This window comes from Leopardus geoffroyi, chromosome C1 (assembly GCF_018350155.1).
Source record: "Leopardus geoffroyi isolate Oge1 chromosome C1, O.geoffroyi_Oge1_pat1.0, whole genome shotgun sequence".
NCBI lineage: Eukaryota > Metazoa > Chordata > Mammalia > Carnivora > Felidae > Leopardus > Leopardus geoffroyi.
In genome coordinates, this window is record NC_059328.1 from 23,379,121 (window position 1) to 23,395,968 (window position 16,848).

At 44.9% G+C, this 16,848-nt stretch overlaps 1 protein-coding gene and 2 non-coding genes across 27 annotated transcripts in view; all 3 read right to left on the reverse strand.

The window, feature by feature from the left end:
• The window catches only part of PUM1 (pumilio RNA binding family member 1), a 135,281-nt gene that overhangs the window by 3,125 nt on the left and 115,308 nt on the right, over nucleotides 1–16,848 (reverse strand). For 16 of the 25 annotated variants that reach the window (XM_045476417.1, XM_045476432.1, XM_045476434.1 and 13 more), the window contains 5 exons: nucleotides 14,813–14,947; nucleotides 11,118–11,255; nucleotides 8,887–9,012; nucleotides 7,460–7,581; nucleotides 1,845–2,037 (listed from right to left, as the gene is read on the reverse strand). In XM_045476417.1, the coding sequence (XP_045332373.1) occupies nucleotides 1,845–2,037; nucleotides 7,460–7,581; nucleotides 8,887–9,012; nucleotides 11,118–11,255; nucleotides 14,813–14,947 (714 nt within the window). The remainder of the gene's footprint in view (nucleotides 1–1,844; nucleotides 2,038–7,459; nucleotides 7,582–8,886; nucleotides 9,013–11,117; nucleotides 11,256–14,812; nucleotides 14,948–16,848) is intronic. The other 9 variants (XM_045476423.1, XM_045476420.1, XM_045476431.1 and 6 more) reach the window with 1 other exon arrangement.
• LOC123600229 lies at nucleotides 933–1,017 on the reverse strand. The gene has a single exon (XR_006713588.1). It is a non-coding gene; the product is annotated as a small nucleolar RNA SNORD103/SNORD85 (small nucleolar RNA).
• LOC123600230 lies at nucleotides 13,861–13,945 on the reverse strand. Its single transcript, XR_006713589.1, has one exon. It is a non-coding gene; the product is annotated as a small nucleolar RNA SNORD103/SNORD85 (small nucleolar RNA).

The following is a 16,848-nucleotide window of genomic DNA, read 5'->3' on the forward strand; positions in this document are numbered from 1 at the left end:
TTTGGCGGCTCTCCTTTCAGAAACATTAGTGACATTCAATTCTTTCACCCGCCCTGTCCCTAGGACCGGCGACTGAGCAGTCCAGCCACCGGCGAACCTTTACCCTTCGCCCTTTCCATCGTGCACACGCACGTACACCGCTGTCGAGCTCCACTGTTCACCTGATCCGGGGGGAGGTGGGAAGTAATGACCTGCTCTCCTCTTGCTCAAGAGGACTCTGTCTCGGAGAAGGCTGCAGAGCTCTTCGTGCTGGGATTTGTGGGACTCTTCTTCATCTTTCGGCTCCCTCAATCAGCCAACTGCCACACCCCATCTGTCCCCTGTCTTCAGTCCCAAAGCCACCACCGTCTCTTGGCTCTACGGTCTCCATCCCGCCTCCTCACTGCCCCTCCTCCTACTGCCTCCCCACCTCTAAGTCACTCGTCAGCTGGGACAATCCCGTGAAACGTAAACGTGACCCGGCAACCACGGGCCTGCCCTCCCAAACTCGCTTTGCTTCTTCAAATACCCAGTCTGTCCCCTGCTCTTCCAGGAGAGGTTCAGGGCTTTATCAAATGTCACTCTCTCGGGGAGCATTCTCTGCACCTCCACATTAGAACAGACCCTGCCACATTCTCGCACAGCCCTCCCAACACTTCCCAGGCACCACCGCGGTTATCTGTGCACAGTACCGCTGTATTCAGATCCAGGAGCCCCGCCGAAAGGGGGGCTTGCTGTAAGTACGCACACAAGTATTTGTCATGGACGTGCTTCTAACTCCCGTGTGTCCCCAACATCCCCTCTGCCTTCACCAGCGTCTCAACACACCTCTCCCTGAGCCTCCCAACTTGAAGGACTCCGGACGCCCCCAGCCTTCGACCGCCATCGCCAAAACCATCGCGATGCCCCGTCGTGTTGCGTCCTACTGCGAACTGGAGGCGGTGGGCGCCTCGCCTGGCTCAGAACTTGAGTCCTTAACAAAGATTCTCATTACCGAACTTTGTTCTCAGCGAGGGCAAGTGGCTCATCACTGCCAGACCGAGGCCAACACCTACCCCTCAGATAGGGCAGAGGGAGTTCAGAGCCCAAAGGCTGAGGGTTCGCATCAGACGCACCCCGGGGCTCGCGACACCGCCCGGCACAAACACAGCTGCGGCTCACCTGCTGGCTGGGCCTGCCCTGCGACTGTTCCTCCAGCCACGCACGGGCTGCTTCTGGGGCTTTCGGCGTCGCTCCCCCACACACAGCACCTTAACATTTCAGATTCCCGTCCCTTTTCTCCTCACTCCTCCCTAGCCTGGACTTGCCCTCCCGCCAAGCCTCGGGCACGTGCTCTCGCGTGCCCCCCCCCCGCCCCCCCGCCCAGCTTTCCACAGCTCTTCCCCACGCTGCGCTCTGTGGGCAGGGACCAGTCTTCATCCTCCCCGTGCTGGCGCCTGGCACAGAGCGGGCACCAGGTCAGTGTGCCAGGCCAGGCACTCGCTCAGTAAAAGGTGGTGGGATGAACAAAAGGGAAGAAGGAGAAAAGGCAGTAAGACAATCAGGTTGATCTGTGGGACTGAGAAGCTTGGGGGCGGGGGGTGGGGGGGGCGGTGGGAGCAGAGGACTAGACACAAGGCCTGAGGATCAGGGAGGGAAAACCCTTACAAAGATGGAGTTTAAGACTCTTTCACACCAGTGAACTATGAACCACGGAGACAATGGCCACTCTAGATAAAAGGAAAACAGAAACATATTGAGACACGGTCCAGTGACAAACTGCACAAAAAGAAGCAAGATGCCCACCTTCATCCGCATTTCAGAAACGTGAATTAGTGCGGGCCTTGCACACTTTCTCTGAGTGTGACCTGTCCAACCTGGCCTACCTTATGCATGACGATCTTCCGCTGTGCTGGCTCTGCCACATCGATCATCTTCTGGACCACGTAGTTGGCATACTGGTCCTTCATCATGGTGTATAAGGCACTGTGGGGACCGTCATTCATGGTGCATACCTCATCGATAAGCACAGCACGCTCCGTACGGGACGCATGAGTGACGCACTTCTCCACGACATTGCTATAATAAGACAAATCCAACCCTTAGAACAACCCTTAGACAACCCTAAGACAACCCTTAGAACAAACCTTGTTAGGCTGTGCTTGTCTGGCCTCTGCCCCGACCTCACCGTCAGCAGCAGAAGAGAGCCTGACATTTTTGGAAGATGAATTCATCAACTGCCTGACTCTATGAGCCTCCACCTTGCAGTCATCTGTGGCTTCCAATGTGACCCATGGCTGGGATCAGGTGTCGGGCGAATACGAGCCCTAACCCGCTAACAGGGTGAGGGTAATGAGCCCAGGTGAGTGAGGGGACTTACATAAAGGCTCACATGACTGGCTCAAAGCTGAACTTGTTAATGATTATAATTTCAACACATAACCAAAATCAATGAATTCCCTCCTCTTCTGAGTGTACTAAGGTCAGGAACAAGCCTTACTTACTGCCTGTATTTCTAGTGCCTACCACAGAGCATGGCACTTGAGAGAGAGGCCTTGCCTTGAGTCAGGAGTGTACGAGGAGGAACCACAGCACTCACTCAATGACCTCAGGTTGCCTCTTAAGAGTCCAGGGACAAGAACCACCTTACAGGTCTGTCAGCATTTCTAAACACTTCAGAAATACATCATCTTGGGAAAGGAAAACAGGAATGTGGCTACACTAAATCCAGAGGGGCCAGAGAGGGTGATTAAATTACGTACAGCTGTGCCAATGGGTATTTCTCATCAAGGAGGGACTGATTCACTCATTAATGTTTGCTTCTAAAAATCAGCACTACTCTGCATCTTGTGGGTCTGTGGGTATGAGAAAGTTGGGTGATGTCAAAGAACACACACCATCTGAACGTGGATTGCTGGAGCCAATACCTGGCAAAGAGGACGTCTGGTGGGCCGGTGGGCAGTTGAAGGCTTTGTAAAGGGTCCATGACTGGGGGAAGGGCTGCTCTGGGTCACAGAACACCCAGAGAGAGTAGGGACTTAAATGACCAGACCCAGCTAATGTAGAAAGCCCCTGGGCACCTTGGTGGCTCAGCTGTTAAGCATCTGACTTCAGCTCAGATCACTATCTCATGGTTCGCGAGTTTAAAGCCCCACTTTGGGTGAACATGAGCCTTGCTCTGGGTGAGCCCCGCTTCTCTCTCTTTCTGTGCCTCTCTCTGCCCCTCGCTCACTTGTGCCCCCCCTCAAAAAATACATACACACAAAGTATATTTAAAAAAAATAAAGAAAGCTCTTCTGTGACAATCCTGAAAGATGGCCATTTAGCCTCTGCTTGGGAATTTCTAATAATTTGGAAGCATTACTTTCTAGGGCAACCTACCATATGGGTGAATGGCTCTGTTAAACATTCTTCATTTGTCTTACTTTTGCCTTCAGGGACTGAAAAAGGACATATATACCGACTTCACGAGGCACCTTTAGAGCAGGTACTCTGTGTCTTACTCCTTCCAGAGGCCAGACCTGTGGATATCTCAGTAGTTAAGTAACTATCACCAGAATAATCCCCTACTCCACAAGTTTTTACACCATAAGAGGGTGCTGCTCCAAGGAGCTCCCAGTGTTCTATCATTTTGAACACAGAGCTTATATATATGCTTTTATTTAGAAAAGCAAATTCTCAAGCTAAACTGTCAAGAACTACCAACCTACTGGACATTTCTTAAGATATGCAGTGTAGATCAAGTCTGGTGAGCTAATCGATCAAGTCTAATTAAGACAAGAGCCTCTCCTTCTGACACCACACCATAGAAAACCTTCTCTTCCCACCTTCCTCCCATAGCACTAAACATACAACTAACATACAGTTCTATTCTAGTGTGAGCTTAAGGTGTGGCACCGTGGAAGTGAATCTCCTAATAACCACTGGCTTCTCCTCAGCAGAAAAGGGAGTTAAGATATTACTGAGCTGGTTCAGAGAGCACAAAGCCAGTCATGATCTCCAAATGTTCAGGCAAAGAATTCATCACTTGTCAGGACCGCTCGGCTAGACTGTATGTACCTTTGTCCACTCCAGGCCTCGTTCCATAACAAATCAGTCCGCGTCAGAACAGAACTTCCTAACTGGATTGGGGACAGGACGCTCACTCATCTGGATACAGAACTCAAGCCTCAACAGTGACCTGTCTTCCAAGGAAGCAAGCAGGTCAGTCAGCTACCACCATGGGATCCCACGTGGCCAAAGGCTTCTACCCTCATGCATGACCCATGGTGCTGCAGTCTTTTAAGCTTATTCTAGTGTTTCTAAAACTGGAGCTCCCAGCCCATTTGTGGGCAGGGAGATCAACTTAGTGATTTGGGACCAGCTGCTGCTGCTTTTTAATGAAACAGAATTAATCATGGACAACACAGTTGTTCAGTTACACATGTATGCATGTGCCTGTGCATGCAAAGTCAATGAAAATGTTACTTTTTATTCTGGGTCACCGCCAAAAACGTCAGAAAGTCACTCATCTATTTTATTGTTTTTGTTTCTATTGATCTATTTCCAAGTATATCAGCTCTTTCTTCTGTTAACTCTAATCTGCTGATACTAAAGCCACACAGTGAATTCTATTTCAGATGATTTATTTTCCTATTCTAGAATTTCCATTTTGTTCTTTTCATAATAAAGCTTCTAATTCTCTACTAGCATATCTTTTCGTTCATTACAACCGTATCTTCCTTTACATCTTTGACTATAACTGAAATAGCTGCTTTATACTCCTTCTCTGCTAACTCTAATGTCAGGGTGGTGTGGAACTGGCTGCAGTTTTCCATTCTCCTATTTTTTCTTTTTTCTTGATTATGGCCAACAGCACATTTTCCTGTTTTCTAGACATAATGAATGATACACCGTAGAAACAGTTCTGTTATGTTCTTCCAAGAAGGTGACATCTGTTCCTTTTTTCAGTGTAGTTAACTTGGCTGAGCTCAAACTGCAAGCCTGTCCCAGGCCGCAGGGATCCCAGGGCAGCACTTCTATCCTTAGCTAGGCTGCCTCAGGTTCAGCCCATGCAAACCAACGTGATTCAGGAGTCAACCAGGTATTTGGGAAGTTTAAATGCGAGCCTCCCTGTCCCTGGTTCTCTTCCTTTCCAGGATTTCTCCCCTGTCACTTTGTCACTCTCATTGCCACGGTTGTCCCAAACTCTGCCTTATGGGAACACTGGAGATTTCTGATCCCAACTTTAGAAGCCCAGCATGGAGCAGAATGAGAAGCACCTATAGGCTAAAAACCATTAAAACTGGGAAATTGCCTTGGGGTGCCTGGGTGGCTCAGTTGGGTAGGCATCAGACTTCGGCTCAGGTCATGATCTCAAGGTCTGTGAGTTCCAGCCCCGCGTCAGGCTCTGCGCTGACAGCTCAGAGCCTGAAGCCTGCTTCGGATTCTGTGTCTCCTTCTCTCTCTCTGCCCCTCCCCCACGTGTGCTCTGTCTCTCAAAAATAAATAAATGTAAAAAAATTTTTTTTAAAAACTGGGAAACTTCCTGATTATAGTCAACAACACTGCACTATAAAAATGCTAAGTTGCTAAGAGACTAGATCTGAATGGCGTTCTTAACACAAAAAAAGAAATGGTAATTGGGGCACCTGGGTGGCTCAGTTAAGCGTCTGACTGAATTTGGGCTCACGTTATGATCTCACAGTTTGGGAGTATGAGCCCTAAACTGGGTTCTGTGCTACACGGAACCTACTGGGGATTCTCTCTCTGTCCCTCCCCAGGGCCTGTGTGTGGACGCATCTGCTCTCTCTCAAATAAACTTTTAAAAAATGAAGAAAGAAGAGAAGAGAAGAGAAGAGAAGAGAAGAGAAGAGAAGAGAAGAGAAGAGAAGAGAAGAGAAAGAAAGAAAGAAAGAAAGAAAGAAAGAAAGAAAGAAAGAAAGAAAGAAAGAAAGAAAAGTGACAATTGTACGTATGACATGATAAAGGTGTTAGCTGATGCTGCTGTGGTAATCATACTGTAATACAGAAATGCATCAAACCGACATGCTGCATACCTCAAACTTACACAGTGCTGTCAATTATATCTCGATACAACTCGATACAAAAAGAAAACTCTGGAGTGCCTGGGTGGTTCCCTTGGTTAAGTATCCGACTCTTGATTTTAGCTGGGGCTCTTGATTTTAGCTCGGGCTACGATCTCATGGTCCGATCTCATGATTCATGGGTTTTCCCCCAAAATCTGGCTCCACACTGACAGTGCGGAGCCTGCTTGGAATTCTCTCTCTCTTGCACATGCTCTCTCTCTCTCCCCCTCCCTCCCTCCCTCAAAAGAAAAAAAGAAAAAAAGAAAAATCTAAAGGGGCAGGCGGGAATTTCTCCAGTGCAATTACCTCCTTCCCAGTATCAATAAGCCTCCCTTTCCCCAACCCCTTCTGGTAACCACCTGCTCTTGGCCACACTGTAACGCCTAATGCCTTCAGCAAAAGTTTTGGCATTTTGTCCACAATTTACAGTTGTCTGTTATCTGTGGGAGGATTGGGCCCAAAGTAGCTTTTCAGTCATTACCAGACCACAAGTCTATTGTAGCATTAATACTTATACTCAAGAGTGAGATATTAAATGCACTGAAAAACAAGAGGAGACAGTGACCCAAGGAAGAGTTCTAAGAGATTCTGCCCCTGCTTCCCTGGTCCCAGCAAATGTCCAAAAAATAAAAAATAAAATAAAATAAAAAAATAAAAAATAAATAAAAAGGCAATACAAGGTCTGAGAGACCCTGATATGGTTAGGCTGCTAAGACACTGGATCTAGGAACGCGTTTATTCCTTTTCTCTATTTTCCATGCTGCCATCTCATAAAATTTAAAAACTTAGAGATGAACAATTTAAAAACAAGGTTGTAGAATCACAACTGCTTTGGAATTTATCCTAAGAGTCAGAGAAAAATATTCCCAAACTACAAATGACTATATTTGTACACCCATTCCACTCAGAAGACCATACCACTAATCCCTTGGAAGGGCCATCAATTTCTTCTCCAACCACTGCTGATTGTAAGTCACCTAAAACATCTTTCACAACCTGGGAATAACTAGTGCGTTTTATTCTTGATCTGCCACAACACGAAGACCGGAAAAGAGACTCTAAGAGTACTAATGCCCATACGTCAACATGATACACTATGTCTGAATTCTGGCACCAGAGAGGAAACTGAGTGAAGAACCAGAACAAGTAAGCTAACAAAATGCCCAGTTCACCAAAGTACAAGATTTAAGCTCTTCAGAAACATAATCCCCGTATTTCAAAGTGGGTGACTGGTGGCGGGAAGAGTCACTAAGGGACCTGCTTTGTTTTATACTCTATGATAGTAGAACCATTTGACGTTTTAAGCTGTATATACCTTGAGAAAAACATTTTTGAAAGAAGAGAATGAAAATTCATTCTTTCTCCCTCGATTTGAAATACAATGTAATAATTCCTTCTGGAAAACAGAGTCTGTATGAATGCAAAGCTCGTACCTTGCGAATTTGTGCTGACTCAATACAAGTACATTGCCTCGGATTTCTGCTACAATTTTACTTTTATCCTCAGGACGACCGTGCTCCAATACATGCTGGATTACATAGTTTCCATACTGATCCTGTTGGAGAAACAACAGAAATAGAATTGATGTAAAAATTAGTTCTGTGGGTTACCTAAATCCTTACGTCTAATCAACACCTGCCTACCTTCCTGTAGCACCATGACGGCCGGCCTGAATACCAACGAACACTTAAGAATTTTTAAAATGGATAGGGAGTGACGATTTTTCTCTATCATTGCAAAACAGGAACGTATTACCAGACAATGGAATATTCCTCTATATTTATGCCCAAGGATCCTAGTTTGGTTCTTCAAAAGTACTAGACGCCAAAAAGTAGGCCTCTTCTTGTTTAAAAAAGGAAGGGGGGGGGGGAAGGAGGGAGGCTGTGTAGGTAGGAATAAAGAGCTATTTTTCTCTCAAACAGAAATTTATCTCGTAAGAAAAATGGGAAACAATGCTTATGTCCAACAAAACAGACAATACCTAATTAAACAACATCACAAGCATACAATGGATGTACTCACTCATCTACAGGTAAAGATACTTTTAAGAGAATAAATGTGTGTAAGTAAGGAATTTCAGTGGCAAAAAGATTTGCAAGATGCAAAAATTTAAGTGTACAAATAATACTTCTAAAAAAAAGTGCCAAAACCAAATGTGCTTGCTTCCATGTGGCAGGATTATGGATGCTTTCTTTAGTTTCACTGCTACTTCCTGCACCTCCAATGTTTCCTCTTTTCGTTTTTTAAGTAGGCTTCGCGCCCAGCATGGAGCCCAGTGCAGGGCTTGAACTCTCGACCTTCAGATCAAGAACTGAGCTAAGATCAAGAGATGTTTAACCACAGGCGCCCCTACCATTTTTTTCTACAGTGAGTATTTAATACCTGACACCAAAACAAGCCACAAACACCAACAAAAACGCTGCTTCAGCACAATAATCCGACTTGTAGAAAGTGTTCTACTGGTTACTGCGATGTGGGAGAAATGTTTAGTGGCAGAAGCAAAAGAAAGTATCAGAGCAAAAAAGAAGTCCCCTGATCCACTCAGTTCATTTGAAATGATGAAGTTAAGACCCACAGAGATTAAACGACCTGCCTAAGGTGGCACCGCGAGCTGGTCCACGACAGGCGGCCGGCAGGCAGTGCCCTTCACGCCTAGGCTGGGGCTCTCTTCGTCACCCATATTCACAAAACACAAACCAGGATGGTATAAATGAAAACCTGCCCCAAAGCTTCAGTGGGCATTTCAAACACGTGAAAACGAACTCTTCTGGAACGGATACCCGTGCTGAGAAAACACACAAGCTGTGGGCCTGCACGAGCCCACAGGTGTTTGCAGTTACTCTACCGGCAACTCCACTACCTGTACAAGCTGCTCTGTGTGCTGGTGAAGCTCCTCTAAAATGGGGAGAGTCTGGTCAGGGAGACAGTGCTCCAGGATCCTCTGAATCACTCGGCAGCCGTAAGGATGCGTGGACAAAGCAAATACCTAGGGCAGACGAGCAAATAAAGCCAAAAAAGACAGTTGCCACTTTCAACGCTTCAGTGTTGTTCACATACACATTATTCTGTTAATCTTTGCAAAGACTCTGACAGAGAGAGCGAGAATTATTCTTACCTTACAAATGAGATAACTGAAGCTTCTAGAAGTTTACATAATGTGCTTGCAGCCATACAGATAGTAACTGACAGAGCCGGGGTACTACGTCCTAGTCTTGACTCAAAAGCCCCAATTATACATAAGACACATTTGAGTTCTCTCTACAAATAGTAAGGTGTATATGTGTGCGTGTGTGTGTGCGCGCGTGTGTGTGTGTGTGTAAACCCATTTACCTATTCACAAATGTACATAAATTCAGAGCTGAAAAGGACTTCTCTAAGAAGCCTAGAAAGGAACAGAGAATTAGCTGAGGTCATAAAAAACACTTAATTAAGAGTCCATAGTGTCAAAAGACAGGGTTAAAAACAGAAAAAGAAAGGGCTAGGATCATAAGTCCTTTCACCTAACCAACGCTGCCAATCTTCTACATTTAATTAGGGTGTTTTTCCAGCAATGAGCAAGAAAAGCTTCCTCTTTTGTTGCGTCTGGAAGAAGACAGGCACCTGGGCTTCGGCTCCAGATCACTCCATCTCGATTCTGTCCTTCCTAGTGTGAATAGTGTGAATGACCTGGAGCAACCCGCACCCCCTCTCTGCCCCCCGCTCTGTTACCAGGAATAATCACAGGAATAATAAGCACAGAAACAACAGCTCACACTTCCTAGATGTTGACCAAGTGTCAATGCACTAGTTTTTATGTGGGTTTTTTAGACGTAGCTGTATATGCACAACTGTGTACCTCAACAGTATAAAGCACAGTTCTGCTTGATTCTATAAAAAAGGCTAAAAACTCACAGTCTGTAACAAATGAACTTATTTCACTCAATATTATGCTTCAGGTATTTACTTATTATACTGTGAAACTTCTGCTGGGCAAGTATTTGAGTTTATTTTAATTTCTGTCCAACCCTCTGCTGATTGATAGACATCTAGACTCTTTAGTCTTTTCTAGGAGAATAATGCTGCTTTCAACATGTCTAAATATGTCTTGTAGTATCCACATGTAGACATTCCCCCAGCTACACCTAGGCTAGGAATGCCAGCATAGGAAATACAAATGTTGAACCTTGACGGTGATACAAAAATATTTTCCTAATGGCTGTGCTAATATCTATTCCCACCACCAGTGATCAGGTCCCACATTCCTGCCAGGACACCGCGACTGATGGGCAAACAATGCCTATCCTCTGTGTCCTTATTTTGCGTTTTCCTGACTAACAGAATTATGTTTTCATAGATGGACTGGCAATTTGTGTTTCTTTTGTCTGTTAATGCCTTTGGCCCGTTTTCACACTAATTTGTACTGTACTCTTTTGATTACAGGAGTTCTTTATATATTCCAGTTATTAATTCTTTGACAGTTTCATCTTGAAAATATTCTCTCCCATTTGGTAGCTTAATCTACTTTTACTTTCTTTGCTGTCAATTTCAATAAATGAAAAAAGATCTGTTTAACATTTTACATTAACTCAGAAAATCCAAACAACCCCCTGAGTTAAAGCCTGCAATCTCCTTACCGCTGCTATAATTGAGCAAACCGCAAAACCTAACAACTCTAAAATCCCACTTCAATCTAGGCTCAGCAGTACACATGACTGCACCTGAAAATCTACTTGGTATTTACCATTTTTTTTCCCTTTAAAGACAAAAGCAAAAAACCAATTTCACAGACCCAAGAAGGAGATGCGTTTTACTCTCTTTGTTCCGCGTAGCTTAGGAGAGTGTGAGGATGATGCTTCAGGAAAAAGAAATGAATGACAACAGCCAATCAAGGGGCAATTCTGGAAAAATCACAGTATAAAAAAAGAAAACAAAAAACCATCTGCCTGGAGGCTGGTGCTAAGATCATAGGGGCTCTTACGACACAGGAGAAACTAGAAGCTATCTCTGGTGGGGTGGCCACTTAGGGACACCCCACAAATGCTACCCTGTTCTCTGCTCACAATGGAAACACCCATCAACTTGTTTCCTTCGTTTCTTTCGTAAGTCACTTACCTGCCCCTTAAACGCATCGATGATGAACTGCAAAGACTGGGGCTGCACGCATTCAATGCATTTCTGAACCACGTGATTACCATTCTGGTCTTTCACACACTTCAGGACGTGGCCGTCTAGCTCCCGAACCATCTCGTTCTATTAGAGGAGACAAGGAAAGAAAGCACCACCAGAATCACAGCAAGCAAACTCCTGGACAATCAACAGTCTCCCTGCGAAACACAAAGCACCAGAAAGAGAGTCTGTGACGAAGCAGCGGGACAGCACAGCTGTGGCACTGTGACAGCACACCGGCACCAAGTGAAGGCCGCAGTTTTTGCATGTTAGCAAACTTCCTGTAATAGGAGCCTGTCTTCAAAAAAGTTCTCTAACTCGCAAAAGGCCTCAGAGACTTTATAAAAACGTAGACATCTCTAGAAAAGAACGTGTACAAAGTACACTGTCGTCGAGAACTTCACATATAATTTATCACATTCTTAACATGACAACCCTGTAACGTACATATTATTAATAATGAGAAGAGCAGGGGCCCTGGGTGGCTCAGTCCGTTAAGCGTATGACTTCAGATCAGGTCATGACCTCGTGGTTCCTGGGTTCAAATCCTGCGTCAGGCTCTGTGCTGACAGCTCAGAGCCTAGAGCCTGCTTTGGATTCTGTGTCTCCCTCGCTCTCTGTCCCTTTCCCCGCTCTCCCTCAAAAACAAATAAACATTAAAAAAATTAATAAGAAGAAGAATCAATCTATAGCTTACAGTATGCTAGACATATCTCTTAAGTGCTTAACACTCTTTGACCCAGTGAATCCTCCTAATAATCCTGTGTACTGGACACTATTACAGATGAGGAAACCAGAGCACAAATTATTTGACTTGTTAAAATCACAGACCTACACTGCCGAGATTCAAACCCAAGCAATCTGGCGCCTATGTGGTAACACAATGTGGGTCAGTAATTACCTGTGTCAGTTACATATGATACTGCACACACCCTCTGCCCACACCTAAGAAGGAGGGGACTCTGAGAGGGATTAAGCACCAGAATTCTGGTTACAGGCCTGTAACTCCCAACATGATCTTTCCACAGGGCCAAGGACCGAAGGACAGCAGGGAGAGCACTCTCAGAGAATACAGAAGACCAGACATTGAGTTACGTGAGTGCGTAAGGTGTGTGTGTGTGTATGAGAAACTCCGCAAGTACAGGAGAAGGCCAGACACCGGAGTTGTAAGCGTGGGAGCAAGCATGCGTGCACATGTGTAGGGAAAGGTGTTGAGATTTTCACTGCATCCCTTTCTGGATGCCGAATACCTGCACCATGGCTGGGCCCTAGGATGTGCTGCCCAATCTCCTTGCTCGTTCTAATCTCTGTCTACTCGCTCCCCTGTGCTGAACATGTATTTACAGTGGGAACTACAAACCAGTCAAAATGGTGATGTTTGTGAATACAAGGTCTCAAATCTCTGAGTTGCTCAATATGTCAAAGCAGCTAAGAGTTATCCCATTTATACTGGGGGGGGGGGGGGGGGGGGAATCCAAGATTACAATGCCAGGGACCAAACCAGCCAAAGGCAATAGACTGAGGAAAGTTTCCTAAAGCAATTAATCAAATGTCAGGGAAAACAAATTTATTCTGGAAATATAATTATGGGAATGGTAAATGGAGAATGATAGCTATATACAAAGACAAGGAACACTTTTAATCAAAATAAAGGGGAGATGGCTTCCTTGTATATTTTCTGGAGCCCATAAAAACTCCACTGGAGAGAAGTTAATTTCATGTAAAATAATAAACTTGCATCCAAATAACAGTAAACTATCCATACCAGGAAGAGTCCTACCAGGTCCACAGCAAGGTACACAAAGAAACCGGACCAGAAAAAAAACAACAACACAGAAATATAGAGTAGAAAGAACAACTCAAGGGGAGAGTGAAAAGCAACTACAGTGTAGCCACCCAATCAGAAAAAAAAACAAACAGTAAACTCTGAAAAGATGGAGACAAAATCAACAATTTAGGGGCACTTGGGTGGCTCAGTTGGTTGAGCACTCGACTCTTGATTTCCGCTGTCATGATCTTATGGTCGTGAGATGGAGCCCCGTGTTGGGGCTCTGTGCTGAGCGTGAAATCTGCTTAAGAGTCTTCTTCTCTCTCCCTGTCCCTCTCCCCAACCCACTCATGCTCTCTCTCTCAAAAAATTAAATAAATAATAAATAAATAAATAAATAAATAAATAAATAAATAAATAAATATCAACAGTTTATCACAATCCTGAGAGAGGGCAAAGATGGGGGACATTCCTGGGAAACTGTAATACTCCTCCTTTCTCTGAGCTAGTGAGAATTATAGTCAAAGAGTAAGAAACTTCCATGTTCCAAAGAAACGAGGAAATTTAAGAAGGTTCACTCATGAAGTTTTCATCCATGAAAATCCCAGGGAAAACTGAAACTGATAATGATTCTGATCATTAGAAGAAAAAAAGTAGTAGCTGAGTCCCTGCTTCTAATTCCCAACATACACACCACTTTACCACCGCTACGTCTCTGGACAGAGCGCTGAGCGAACCCCAACCCTGCCCGTGTGTCCCCAACATCCCCTCTGCCTTCACCAGCGTCTCAACACACCTCTCCCTGAGCCTCCCAACTTGAAGGACTCCGGACGCCCCCAGCCTTCGACCGCCATCGCCAAAACCACCGCGATGCCCCGTCGTGTTGCGTCCTACTGCGAACTGGAGGCGGTGGGCGCCTCGCCTGGCTCAGAACTTGAGTCCTTAACAAAGATTCTCATTACCGAACTTTGTTCTCAGCGAGGGCAAGTGGCTCATCACTGCCAGACCGAGGCCAACACCTACCCCTCAGATAGGGCAGAGGGAGTTCAGAGCCCAAAGGCTGAGGGTTCGCATCAGACGCACCCCGGGGCTCGCGACACCGCCCGGCACAAACACAGCTGCGGCTCACCTGCTGGCTGGGCCTGCCCTGCGACTGTTCCTCCAGCCACGCACGGGCTGCTTCTGGGGCTTTCGGCGTCGCTCCCCCACACACACAGCACCTTAACATTTCAGATTCCCGTCCCTTTTCTCCTCACTCCTCCCTAGCCTGGACTTGCCCTCCCGCCAAGCCTCGGGCACGTGCTCTTGTGTGCCCCCCCCGCCCCCCTGCCCAGCTTTCCACGGCTCTTCCCCACGCTGCGCTCTGTGGGCAGGGACCAGTCTTCATCCTCCCCGTGCTGGCGCCTGGCACAGAGCGGGCACCAGGTCAGTGTGCCAGGCCAGGCACTCGCTCAGTAAAAGGTGGTGGAATGAATGAATAAGAAGTGAAGGAAAATGGAAGGTGGGCTGGATAATCCAAGTTTGATTGGCCGGAGTGGTTAGTTCAAGTTGAACACAACAACAACTTACTAGTATTTTAGTGGCTTTAATTCTTATCAAACAAAACTGTCTCTTGTAAAATTACACCTACTGAAGCCTGGTTGATGAAAAGAGTGTTTGAAACCAACAGCCTTATTAACAAAACACACTTGATCTACTATAAATTTACAAAATTAATCACACAGCTCATGCTTGCCATGCACAGAAAGGCAGCCACAAGCACCAAAGGAAACCATAAAAGAAAACTAAAGACTGACAAATGTACAGGATTCACTACTACACGTGCCACGGAGAAACACCGAACACCAAGAGAAAAGTTAAAGGGGAAACTTACAATTACCTGCTGGTCTGAGGGAATAAATTCAAGAGCTTTCTGGATAACACGGCAGCCATACATCTGCAGTGCCAATGACAGGACGTGGCCTCGAATGCGTTCTGCCAACGCCAGCTTCTGTTCAAGGCTGCCAAACTAGACATAATGCGTGGGTGAACACCATTACTTAGGTAGAAGGAAAGAAACCAGAGAAGGCAAAGCATCCATTATTCTGTATCAACCACTGGCATAACCTCTTTTAGCTCTGTCACTAGGATTAATGAACTAAACCTTTTTGTTCAAAAAAAAATCTTTGTTTCTTCAAGGCAAGAGTTCTCAGCCTCTGACTGCAAGGAACCCTCTTTAAGGTTGAAAAGCTTCTCACATACCCAACAACAGCAGTTTCACTACTAATACCCGCTAAACAAATATGGAATTCCTCAAAGCTGCCATTAATCCACTATTAAGTGAATTTATACTCCTATTAATTATAAGAGCATTTATACATTTTTACTCTAAAAATAGTAACACACGTGGGAAACATTGTTTACTGGAACTTTCGACAGTGTATGGGAAAGACTCAAGCACCTCTTGGAGCAAAGCTATGGCACTCAGGTGTCCAAGGCCCGTGGATTAGAAAGTTCCTCTTTCATCTACTGGAAACTTAACATAGGGACATCCTTTTTTGAAGTAGGGTTCTACATCACTCTAAGAATTGAAATGTTCTATTTACACAAGGCAACGGAGTCTGGGGGCACATTAGTTGAAGCAAGAGGTCAGGCCGCACAAGCGCCAAAACTCTTCCTAGAATGATCTCCCATTGCTGGCCTTTTATTTTCATCTGAACGGCATAATCATGCGAGTGAAGGAGACTTTATATATAATCAGCTTCCCAAACCCACTCATTCCCCACACAAGGGAACTACAGACCAGGGACGTTGTCTGAGCCAGGACGTTCTCTGGCTCGTCCCAAGTCATACAGCTATAATCCACTGTTCATTCGGCCACCTCTACCTGCATATTAACCTCTAGAGGTGGAGAGCTCTACATTTTTAGATCTGTGACAAAAGGGTCACAGAGTGAAAGCTATTCTGAAATCAATAATGTAAGTCATTTTAAGTTGATTCCTTAGTGTATCACTAACGAATCACTAACAAAAAAACTTAAGTCTTTATGAGAAAAGTGGGGAAGACAAAGGCTATGAGCCATTTTTTTTTAATCTTCATACAAACTGCATAAAACAAGATGCATAAAATTTACAAATTTCTTTTGATTGGGGAAGGTAATGTCCACTTCCGGCATTTTTCTCTGCACCAGACTCTTCTCAATGTTTCATTCCCTTCTGGATTTAGGACTTGGAATTGCTGACATCAGTGTACCTGCCTTTCTGACACCAGTTTAGTGGTGGAAACAGACTTTAATCCAAAACTCTATTAATCCTTTCCAAAAACAACGGTAACAAGAGTGGATGTTATTCACAACAATAGAAGTAAATAAGAAACCAAAGCTGAAGGATCAGCTAAAAAGAAGCGTTTAATAATCTTTAGAACTATAGTTTAAAATAAAAAAACACTACAGTCGACATTCAAAGATAACTCTCTAGGAATTCTAAAAACAAAAATTCATTTTTGGAGCACGTGAATGGCTCCGTCAGTTAAGTGTCCAACTCCTGATTTCGGCTCAGGTCATGGATCTCACGATTCGTGGGTTCGAGCCCCACATCGGGTTCCGTGCCAACAACATGGAGCCTGCTTGGGATTCTCTCTCTCCCTCTCTCTCTCTGCCCCTCTCTGCTCATGTTCTTGTTCTCTGTCTTTCAAAATTAAATAAACTAATTTTTTTCATCTTTTAGAACACTTTATCATGATCCTAGTAAAATCTCTTACAAAGATTATTTCCTCTAAAAATGACACGTTTAGCAAAATGATTATAACAATCAGAAGTAACGTGCTAGTTTCTAAATGGGGACAGCAGTTCTCCAAACACATTTTTAAAACAGACTGGCACATCTGTTTGGGTATTTAAATGATATACTGCTGCCGTATCGTTTAAATGGA